This window comes from Populus euphratica, unplaced genomic scaffold (assembly GCF_000495115.2).
Source record: "Populus euphratica unplaced genomic scaffold, PopEup_1.0 scaffold48.1, whole genome shotgun sequence".
Taxonomy (NCBI): Eukaryota; Viridiplantae; Streptophyta; class Magnoliopsida; order Malpighiales; family Salicaceae; genus Populus; species Populus euphratica.
This window is the reverse complement of record NW_011499879.1, coordinates 1,614,863-1,626,661: the sequence shown is the minus strand read 5'-3', so window position 1 is coordinate 1,626,661 and position 11,799 is coordinate 1,614,863. Positions and strand designations below refer to the sequence as shown.

Sequence of the window (11,799 nt, the reverse complement as noted above, 5' to 3'; positions counted from 1 at the left end):
TAGATTCAAAACCATTTTAGATAGTCTTGCAAAGAACAAGATTATTGGTCTCCAGGGTCAAAATTTCTGTGACAACTATCAAGGCATTTACAAATGAGAGAAATACATTAAAAAAAAAAAAAGACAACCAGCTAGCATGCTATACAGAACACTAACTCTGATCTAATCACAGCATATTACAGGGGATGGAAGATCAAAATTGTACATGAACCTTCCTCTATTTAAACCACGGTTTCATGTTTGGCTCACAATCGAAAATTTATAAATTATATTTCCTGACTTAATTTTTGTTGCTCAAGGTTCTCGATAAAGGCTTTCTTTTCATCATCTGGAAGAGACTTGAACATGAATACAGATTTATCCCCAATGTCATCCTTGAAATTAAATAACAAAGCGTCAGAAAATTCCATGGATATTCACTGCGTGCTCCAATCATTTAAATTATCCGAGGACATTAACATGAATTATTGACCAATAACATACCTTAATGGGCTGAGTGAATTTCCTTCCGGCAAATATCACAAAGAGGGCCATCCATGAAGCTAAAAGTGTAAGTTTTACTCCATCATCCATTAAACCAGTCTGCATTATAACAGATGACAGCCATCAAAATCTAGATAAAAATAGAGTACAAAAACCCAAGTGTGCTACACAAGCACACAACAAAATACAGAAGCATGCAGGAGGTTTTCACAACAGCCTCTATCATCAAGCATGGACACCTCAGCACGTGCTTCCTCGAGGTTCAATACTCAGATAATCATGAAGGCAAGCAAACATCCGCGACCCCAACCCAAGCCCCAGCAAAATCTAGCCCAAAAGTTGATGTAAAAAAAGGATGAAAAACTGGAATAAATTTTTTTATCAAGCAATTTCTAATATCTTGTAAGGGTTGAAAAGAGGAAAAGCAAGGAGCAATTACAATAACAATCTCCAAAATCTCAAGCAATTTCTAACATCTTGCTAGGGTTGTAAAGAGGAAAAACAAGTAATTAGAAAATTGCAGACAAGATGACTATAAGAATGACCTTGACTTATTCTAAAAAAACAAACATCCTTTCTAAAACATGTGATTATATTTCCATTTGACCATGGTAAGGGAAATATATTGATCGCATGCTGAATGTTTCCAAAAGCATACCAGGTGTCCAAGAAGAACTGTGGGTATAATGAATGTAAGAATACCAGCTTCCAGCTTTCCATAGCAGAGGCCTGTAATACAAAATCATATAACTCGGTATACATAGCATTCGGAACTAGATATGTAACATGGCATCATGAGCTATAAAAAGAAACACACAAAAATCACAAACTACATGCTCATACTAAGAGGCAAAAGGCAGCTTTAAATCCTGATATAATCAAAATGAAAGGACGAAAATATCACATTTACGACAATTTATTATTTGCTGACAAGCAGTTCCATGATTGAAGGGCTGAACACATCGAATTCTTTTTGCACTCCTCTCTTTGTTCTTGTCCCAACCCTGTTCTTGTCCCAACCCCCTGATCTCGTAAGAACTTTGACACAAATAATTGGAAATGGCAAATTAAAATGCCAATTTCCATTCAATAGTTTGACACGGGTGAAATAAGAAACAATTTTCTACTGACTTGTTTTCCCTGTATCGTTATGAAGGAATTATTGAATAGAATACAATACATTATGCAAAATGGGGGCATTGTGGTTAAGTAAATTTCTTCTTAAGGAAGTATCCCCGTAATAATTTTAATTTCACCAAGCATGTCCCATCTGACCATGGTATTTACATAATTGAAAGGTGAATAACCCGAAATAATTCTGCATTCAATTCATAAGTGACCACCCAAACTAGCAGAGTATCCACAGAATATAACAACCATATTACCTTCTTTAAAGACAAGTCCTGTAAGTGCTGCAAAAAGCGGGCCAACAAACCAGACAGCTGTTGGGTTATTAACAACATATTGTATCAAGTTTTCACCAGCTGGTTGAGCAAGGTTCGTGCATGTGGCTAAAGATCCAATAACACCCAGTGCCCAAAAAGCTTGAAGGGTGCGCTTAATTTCAGTTACATAGATATGAATAAGAAACAAAGATACGCCAAGACCCCCGGCTCCAAGAGTGTATAATAAATCAAGATTTTGTTTGATTATTTCACTCAACAGAGAGTCGCTGGGTAAAAAAGCATATGATGCAGCAAACACGAATGACGAAGCAGCAGTAACTAATCCAGATCTGTATAAAATCACCTGTTACAACAAGCGCATTATCCTCAATAAAGAGCTATCTATGAAAAGGATTATTTAAATTTATTGGGTTATGTCTAGAGGCAATAATTCAAACCACAAAGCTGTTACGACTGCATTCAAGATTGACAAATTAGCATGAAACAGCTTGTCCTTCTCTCAATTCATAAAGGTCCACAATTTTGATGACATAATCATAGCATCTTGATTCAACAAAAACAAGACTATAAAATAACAATGCACGTCAACAAATGATTAATTAAACAGAGACACGGCATTGGTTCTTAAGGAAACTCAAGGCACCGAAAAAAAAGGACAAATGCACTGTGCTGTTCCTCAACAGAGAAAAAGTCTTACATGGAACCCGCCCCACTCCAAAACCACACCAAAATCTGTGGAAATGATAGGTTTTGTTGAAATCTTATGCCCCCTCTAAAATTGCCTATGAGGAAAGGAACCTTGGTATTCCTTCCGTCTTCCCAAGCCACATGGCCCAAACTGAATAGTCAAAATCACTAAATTTTATCATCCCTTCCACCTTAACGCAGCCCTCATCAGACTCGTTCCATAGTGGGAATGAGTAAAGATCATAAATGCACACCATTACAAACCAGATTTCATTTTGTCATTTACTTGATGCAGGAGGAGTCCTTTACTATTCCATTAAACCATTAAATTTTCATTTTGAGGAAAGACAGCAACTTTCAAATTAAAAAGTACCTCTCGAACGTCCGATGATTCAACTGTCCAGGGACCATAAACACCATTATAAACCGGCTGAGAGCTGTCCCCAACAGCCTCACACCTGACCCCTCCATTTTTAGACCTCAACCATGATGCTTTGTTTGAGAGTTTCACAGGAGAAGCATGGGTAAATCTTGTAGGGGGGGTGATTAAGCAAGTGGATAGCACGCGAGACGCCATAACTAGAAACTACCCAGCAAGAAGATGGGTGGTGGTGGTGGTGGTGGTGGAGAGAGGAATGGCAGCGCTTGAGGTGGTTAGGGAGCTGCTTTGTGGTTTTCTATAGAGAGAAGGATGTCAGCTGGTGATTTGAACTTCGAAAGATAGTGGGGCTTGAAAGAGCGTGATGGTGGCGTCCGACAGTGAAAAAGAAAATCTGATGGCCGGGAGAAGAGAAGAGGGGATATATTTTGGCTTTCTTTGGGTGAGTGGCTGGCTGTCTGCGAGGGGAATTGAGTGGGTGAGTCTTTTTATTTTCATTTTCATTTTCATTTTCTTGATAGATAACTATTTTTTATATTTATTATGTCACTTTTGTTATTTTTACATTTTAAAAAAATTAAAAAATTGTTTTTTTTTTCCCTAGTGATGCTTGTTAACTCGTCATCTTTTCAATATTAATTATGAAAAAAAAAATTGATAATGCCTCCTGTTTAAGACTAGAAGTATACTCTTGACAAAACAATGACTGCACCAGGAAATAATAATAATTGTAAAAAGATAATGGAAATGAAATATGTGGCTACAAAGGTCTCATCTTCTATCATCTCTAACCCAGCCAGTTATCTTATTTGGTTTGATCGCATGCTTGTCTGGGTTTTAGATTATGCAGAATTGGGCTCAATAAGAAACATTATTGGAAGGCTAGCTAAACCCTCATTAGTTAATTCTAAGATCGCTTTGATCATGGCCTATGAAATTATGTATTTATCAATTCAACATGGATGGTGTTACATGGTTGATTTTCTCGTGTGTCAATTTACTTGTATTTGTCTAATAATTAAATGTTTTTTTATATTTTTTTTTATTCCAAGCATGTAAAAACATACAGTACAAATTGTTTATAAAAAAAATCTAAACCTTTTATTAATCTTAATAATAATAATAATAATAATAATAATAAAAGGGCACAGCACAAGCCCTCATGTGTGCTATACGCGTTTTGTATGCTACAACACTTAGATGTAGCCTGTAAATAGACTAAATACGTGGAAGATTATAGCAAAAATATCCCTCAACACTAGGAACACATCTGGTCAATTTTGCCCAAAATAGCAAACTGTAAAACACTGTTGATAACTGCTATAATTGTTGCATCTCCCTTGGCATACCACCCAGCAAACTACCATCCAACTCACGTGCTGCCAGAATAGGGGTGTCCGCTTGCCTTGGACTGCCCCGTGTACAAGTCAGAACTTGAAGTCCTCATGCACCAAGTTTGTCCACTATTATAGTTTCGTATTTTTAACAAAAACACACTATACTTCCTAATTTTTTTCAAATTAACATATCATACCTTAATATAAATCAATCCCTGATGTTTTAACTTTCTTCTTAATTAAACTCTTATTTATCCAAAATGGACTTCCAAAGTTTGCAACCTTGTCCATGTTTGTCTTTAAATTTTTAATTTGTGTAGTTTTGACCAATTTCAATCTATTTTCTAAAATTTATTTAGCAAGACCCTAAATTATATATCAACCTAGCATTCCAACTAGCTATGAATTAAATGTATGTCTAATTATGATTTGAAGTATTATTTATTTTTATTTTTTGAAAGAAAAATACTACATTAAAAAAATTAAAAATCTAAAATTAAATTATGACAGTCACTATAAAAAATAAGTTTCACATTTATATAAATATCGTTATAAGATATATGTTGAATTATAATATTTGTAAATTGACCAATTGAATATCAAATCAACAAATTCACTAATACAATGATCGTATATTTGGCATCATGATAGTTTTTATTTTTTAAAATATTTTTTGTTTAAAAAGACATCAAATTTATGTATTTTTTGATTTTTTTGATGATTTTTATTTGTTGATGTTAAAAATATAAAAAATATTATTTTAATACATTTTTAACTGAAAAACACTTTTAAAAGGTATCATATATCATATTACTAAACATACAAAAAAAAATCATGATACAAAGAAAAACCTCAATAATCATAGCATTATCAAATAAAAAAAGTAAGGATTAGATCTCTAAACCTATACTGCAAGTTGAGAAGCTCACTTGATACTCTAATGACATAAAACAAATCAAATTCATTAATTATCATAAATAAAAGAATGAGTTTTTATTTTAAAAATAATAATATTTGTTCCTAGTTATGTATGATAAATATTCTGAAAATAAGAATATGAATACTTAGAGAATAGAAAAAAAAATATAAACCATTTACTTGAGTGGTTTAGATAGAATATATAGCCTCTAAACTTTGTCATACTGCTTGAATGAAGGGATTGGAACATCATTTTCTCCTGATAGCGTTAACAAGGGATAAATATCTCTTACATAATATTAATATTGATGAAAATATGATAGATTTTTAGAAAACTTTTATATACCTAAAAATGTAAAGGAATGATCATTCTTAACTCTTGACTTTTAATATTTTATGTTAAAAGACAAAAAAAAAAAAAAAACAAATCCTTGTAACCTAATGTAAAGCATAAAAAGATTATCAACTTTATATTTATTTAGACCTTGAATGATTTCAAAATCAGGGGTGATGGATTTGATATCTCGTCAAATTCACATATACTAAGACTCGGCATGTAGCTAAACCTAAAGGTGTTGGGTTTATCAACAATATGTATTTAGGCTTAACACGTACCTGAACCCAAGAACATTAGGTTCAGTATCTTATCAAACTCACATGTACTTGGATTTAGTATATAGCTGAAACCAAGAGTGTTGGGTTTATTATCTTATTAAACTTATATATATTTGGGCTCAACGTGTAACTGAACCTAGAAGTGTTAAATTTAACATGTTGTTGTACCTGCATGTACTTGAATGCATGTACTTGAACCCAGTACCTAGTTAAACTTAACAATATTAGATTTAGAATTTTGTTAGGTCTATATATATTTAGACTTAATATATAATTAAACTTGAGAATGTTTAGTTTGATACTTTGTTACATCTACATGTATTTCTAAAAACGTGAAGCCCAGAAACAAGTTAGATTGATATCATTTAGACTTAATATTATAAAAGGTATAAATATATTGAGATATCACACTTCCTGCAACCGTTTTTTTAATCATCAACTTTTAAGCAAACATTTATATACACACACGCACACTGAACCATCACATATAATTAAAGACTTTTATTACTGGTAATCACATGCTCGTAAAACCTGCGGTCACTTCAACTCCAAAGAAACAAGGGAGCAATGCTTCTGTCCAAGAAGGGCTCGTTCCAAATGAAAAGACGGATCCTATTGTTTCCTTCAGCAGACCTCCCCCATTACCACATGTTCTTGTATTATTGATTGCTCTTTCGTTGTTCGAGATGTGGTCGAGCCATGATGGTGATGATGACTGACTGTTGATGCATAGCTACTACTCTCTACTGTTGGTGTTGGTGTTGGTGTTGGTGTTGGTGTTGGTGTTGGTGCACAAAAAAGCTTTAGTGAGTGCATCCTATCCAAAATACTTCATTAGAAAATGGAGTATTGTGTTTAGTACAAAAGCAAATAATCTTGCAATGAGATTCCAGGCTCTGATGTAGCCCGCCAGAAGTGGGTTGACAAAAGGTGCCACAAGTCTTCTGTAAATTTTTGAACAGAATTGCATTATGACATGAGGACTCTTTAGTAACCCTGCAGGGAAAAAAAAGAAGAAGAAGCATAAATGTCATCTTGCTATGAGTTCGATGCCCGTGGCCGTTTTGCTAATGAAAGTTAACGTACATTCTGCAGCTTTTGGGAAATCGTCAAATATTGCAGTCACATTATTTAACAGAGTCTGTATTTGTCAGTTGAACAAAGAGCACATCCAGAAGAAAGCAAGTTGTTAAAATCAGGTAATAAAATTCGTTAGAAAGGCTGTTCTTTGACCAAAAAGATTTAGGGAGTGTTGGAATCATGTTAATTTGATCAATTACCAGAACTATGCCTCCTGGTTTGATGGGTGATTCTATCACAACCAGAGCTTTCCTGTAGCAAAGCATATTAGTGAGAAACTCGTTTTCTTATGAAATTTGGAGGTCAGAAATGTTTGTTGAGTTGGTTATTACTTAATAACAAGTCTGTCCTCCTTTTGAGAACATTCATAGAAGCTGCATCCTTTGGTGAAGGGTATCTGTATCGTCTTCCATTCTGCATAGAGAATTCTCATCAATTTGTTAGACTGTTACGAAACAAATACATCTTAATGATAGACAATGGCTGATGATTATACCTAGGTGCCAATTCACTCCTGCTGTAAATTCATCATCTTCACATACATGTTCAAGAATGAACTTCACATTCTGGCCCATGCCTGCTGTAAGTTTTCCGAAGAAATGCATAACCTCCTGCAGCGATGCATAACAGGGTCTCTTATGCGCTATAGGCTCTCTTGATAGGAAGAATCGAGAAACATGTTTGTCAGATATAAAACAAAGTCTAACGAAGAATAAGAAGGTACCTTTTTCCCTTGCATTGGTTGAAGGAAGGAGCAGTCCTCAAAGAAACAGTCATCCGAAATATAACCATCTACTTCCTTCAACTTCTTCTCATTGATGCATGTATAGAATTGCTTGATCATATGGGATGGAGAAGGACCCAATTTGAAATCGAAATCATCTGCCGCTGACACAACCATATTTGCCCATCTTTTGTTGAATGATTTGTTACTTGCCCGTTTTCTAAACATGTTATCTTCATCTTGTTCTGCATTGATTGAGACGACCCTTTGAAGGGTGAGAAGCCAAAAGTGAGTCCAGCCACTCCTTCGGGGCAGATGGTCTGCCGCGGGAGTTGGCCATAGAAATTGACAGTAGCTGCCATTGGTGACTCACATAAGAAAATGGTGATATTGAAATGTACGCATGGAAAGGACTATAAGGATGAACCAAATATTAGAGAATCGAGCAAAGAATAAAGTAGCATGTTTTCTGCCTTGACAGGAAATCAAAGAATGTTCTCCAAGTACTAGGCATGACACTGCAAGTTTGAGCCGTCGAAGCTTTTAGCCTGTAAAGTTTGTGAAGAATCTCCGGACTAATTCCACCTTGTCACTTTATGTAGTTTAAGCCTTCAAGGCTTTTCTCGAAAGAGTTTTTCTTTTGAATGCTATCTACACAAATGCTTCATTTGGGATTTTAGAAGACAAATTCCCAATAGTAAAAATATATTTATGGAGATATTACATGTACACAAGAAGCTGAAAAACTCTGAAATTCTCACTTTCATATTTCACCATGACTAAACTTTAGTCCTGTTCATAACACAATCAACGAACAAATAAGTTGTCTCGAGGCCTCGGATGGAATAGCTAACAGCATGAACTACCCTTGCGAATTTGAAGGTTCTGAATTGTAATCTAATTAGAGTGGGAGCGAAGTGGTTTATGAGAAGGGAAATGACTACTTGTTTTGTAGTTTTTGATCAAGTTCCTGGGTTTACCTAGAAAAATAAAACGTTTCAAAGTTCCTTGTGCAAGGCCAACAATGGATTGTTCATGGTTAAGGTCAAATAGCATGCCTGGTTCAAACCCTGTCATGATCATAGCTTTTGGCTGGTACTAAACCTACATTTTGATTCCTATACCCTGTGGAGTCTCGTTTGTTTACGCCATGACACCTCCAAAGCTTTAAATTCTTTTAAATTTTGGTCTTGTTACGTATTTGGTCGCTTCAAAAATTTCCTATGCATTAAACATTTACGTTAAGCAGATTATATGATTTGGAAACTAGATAGCAAATTAGCATTAAACATTGGGAGTTATACCAACCACAGAGATGGAAACAAAAACATGCTTTGTAGCGAGAATCGGAGGTTGGGAGGCATGCCAGCGAAATTGTTGTCTTGCACGCGGGTGTCTGTTGAGATTCTGAGGATCACAAGGCAATCAATCATGATTAAACAATTAATGGCCTTGTGTTTTCGGGTGACAATTGTGCTCGCGATTTTCTTCTCTCTGCTGTTAATCTTCCAGTGCTCCCTATTTTCTTATATAAACAATGGGAACAGTGTCTGCGTTTTCCTGATGGGTGAAGACAGATTTAGAGCATGGCCAATAGAAAAGGATGAATTTGCCAAGGTTGGCTACCCATGTGACCCAGACAAACAGAAGATTGTCCAGTAGCTGCTTGGCATGACAATGAAAACGGCTGCTATATGTTCCAAAGATTAAAGAATTCTAGTTGACGTGATTCTGTCCACACTGACAATCTGCACATGGTAGAGAGATACCCTAGTTTCTACAGTTGACCATAAGGTTAAAATAATCCAAAATGGGAGCTTCACATACCAAAACAGGTCTCTCCCTGTCTCTCTCTCGGCAGCTTCACATACCAAAACAGGTCTCTCCCTCTCTCTCTCTCTCTCTCGGATAGAATCAGTTTTCCTGTGTAAATTTCTTCACGAACTAAAGGTTCAAAATCAATAGAGGATTGTCATATACTGGCAGAGTGAAAGAATTGTCGGCGACAGTCATTGAACATGTTAGTTGATAGTTTTGGTACTCTCTCCTGTATATGAATGCGTAATTCAGCATCAATTACACATAAATTTGCAATAGAAGATGGTCGATAGACCTGCATCAGTAATATAAGTTTCTGAAATTTCAAAGGTTGTTTCCCTGAAAACATGGGCAGAAACATTAAAGCAATACAGGTTTTGCTTCCCAAGGCTTGTTCAAATTGCTTCTAGTTAAACTAATATATGTCCGACAAAAAACAATGGAAACAACCCAACAAGTCCTGCCTCCTTGTAAAACGTGTATGTTGTACCCACCCCCCTATAAGATTTATTGACCAAAAAGTCTAGAAGCCTACCCGAGATCCAGCAGAAAGCTCCCAGATAGCTCTGGAAGCCGCACGTGTTCCTGGGCAGATATGCTCTGAGCTATCACCATATATATTAAACAATGGATAGTTTGTTCAGTCTATCAGTCACCAAACCATACTGTGAAAATCAATATCTCCCAAGTTGAGCTACAAGGGATCTTGTACAGCCTGACAAATTGGCTGGCATGCCTCCCAACCCTTCACCATTATCAACAGCCAGTGTTCCACTCTCCTAATCAATAATCTTCAGGACCTGGTATTGCAATGAGTTGTTGCACTATATAAACTTCTAAGTCCTGACCGAAGCAACTCAATCAAATATCCACAATTATCTACCCAAGCCTCTTCAAAGAGTAAAGCTCGGCACATACCTTGATATACACAATGAACAACAAGGTCCGTGATGTTACTGCTGCTGCACTTGACAAGATTTCCAGGGGCACCAGGCCACTTCCAAAGAGAGGGCAGATAAAGTCAAGGATAGCAGCAAATGCTTTCCACTCTATTGTTTCCGTGCTATCGAAAGCCTCTTCACATCAACATCAATCCCAGAGGAAAAGCTACCCGTGGAAGGCATAAAGAGCTGGATGCTATAAGTAATATTAGACATTGTATGATCGCCACAATTATCAAATCAAGCCTCTTTATCTTGTTTTGTTCTCTTTAATTCAAATTCCAGTTGAATTATTCATTTTTAGTGAGATATCATTTGGTTTCCAAAACAAAAGGCTAATAATATTCACACAAAAAAAAAATAGCATGCGAATGAAAATTGGCATCCCACATGATTGGCACAAAAAGCAACGGAACTAACATCGAAACCACTTGACATGCTCCTTCCTAACAAATTTCGTCGCCATAGTTATCATTAGCAATAAGCACCCATTAACGAGCATAGCCAATTGAAAGCACCAACTTGATAATATCTAAACTTGTAACTATATCACATGATGTCAAACAGAAAGCAAGTCTTAAATCATCATCTTCACGAAATGAAATATCTTGAATTTACCTAGAATTATTATTTTTGCGGATTTTCTTTCCTGCTTCATCTGCTTAGCCCGTTGTGTTAGATAGTAACATGTTTCCAGAAAAGGCACTACCTACCAGTACCAATAATGCTTAGAAATAATAACCAAGAACTTCTAAATATACTAAGGCATTGCCAACATCTAAATCTAAGAATGAAGGTGGCTCAATAGCCTCAAAACTCATACAAAATTTTCATCTGTGAAGGATGCATTTATTGAAAAAAATTATACTTTTGTTTACTTCCAAGTTCTAATGCCTTCGATTTCACAGTGGAGAAAATTATATAACAGACAGCCTGCAGAATGACAGCATCAAACTCCAATCCAGAATGATACCATGAGAAATCAGATATAAAGAAAACATGAAATTCGTGGAAATGGGCTGGTAAAGCATAGTGAAAACAAAAGTTTTGGGGATTCACAAATTAATTGTAACACAAGAATTTTGTTGTATTGACCCGTCCTAATCCATTTTCAAGTGCAACCAAATACCATAATGGAGTCCAACAAGAAATATCTAAAAGTCCTCAACCGCAAGTGTTCACAATCAGATACGCTGACAACCATTACATGCTCAAACATGATCCATTATTGTTGAAGTTCTAGGTCGACCTATGAATTCAATCTATCTCGAGTTGATCTGAACAGAATCTTGTACAACCAAAGGAGTTGCTGGCATGCCTCGTAACTTCCCATTGACTTGACAAGCCTATCCACATTTCCTCCCTAGACCAGATATCCCACCTATAGACCCCCCCCCCACCCCCCCCACCC

At 35.9% G+C, this 11,799-nt stretch overlaps 3 protein-coding genes across 10 annotated transcripts in view; all 3 read right to left on the bottom strand.

The window, feature by feature from the left end:
• On the bottom strand, positions 1-3,263 carry LOC105129096 (integral membrane family protein). Its single transcript, XM_011031041.1, has 5 exons — positions 2,950-3,263; positions 1,869-2,232; positions 1,142-1,212; positions 484-582; positions 1-374 (listed from the first exon to the last, which is right to left on the bottom strand). The coding sequence occupies exons 1-5, from the start codon at positions 3,151-3,153 to the stop codon at positions 267-269; spliced, it is 846 nt and encodes a 281-aa protein (XP_011029343.1). The 5' UTR covers positions 3,154-3,263; the 3' UTR covers positions 1-266.
• A 2,959-nt stretch (positions 3,264-6,222) lies between these two features.
• Positions 6,223-8,109, bottom strand: LOC105129095 (uncharacterized). 2 transcript variants are annotated; one of them, XM_011031040.1, is made up of 7 exons: positions 7,630-8,109; positions 7,402-7,516; positions 7,238-7,319; positions 7,106-7,157; positions 6,912-6,966; positions 6,618-6,821; positions 6,223-6,587 (listed from the first exon to the last, which is right to left on the bottom strand). In XM_011031040.1, exons 1-6 carry the CDS (start codon positions 7,855-7,857, stop codon positions 6,643-6,645), a joined length of 711 nt encoding a protein of 236 aa, XP_011029342.1. In that variant the 5' UTR covers positions 7,858-8,109; the 3' UTR covers positions 6,223-6,587; positions 6,618-6,642. The 2 variants fall into 2 exon arrangements, with proteins under 2 accessions (XP_011029342.1, XP_011029341.1); XM_011031039.1 differs by having other exon boundaries at positions 6,223-6,821; positions 7,630-8,107.
• A 1,638-nt stretch (positions 8,110-9,747) lies between these two features.
• The window catches only part of LOC105129094 (putative pentatricopeptide repeat-containing protein At3g25970), a 6,390-nt gene continuing 4,338 nt past the window's right edge, over positions 9,748-11,799 (bottom strand). For 3 of the 7 annotated variants that reach the window (XM_011031031.1, XM_011031032.1, XM_011031033.1), the window contains one exon: positions 9,748-11,097. The gene's annotated coding sequence lies outside the window, so the exon portion shown is untranslated. The remainder of the gene's footprint in view (positions 11,098-11,799) is intronic. The other 4 variants (XM_011031035.1, XM_011031037.1, XM_011031038.1 and 1 more) reach the window with 3 other exon arrangements.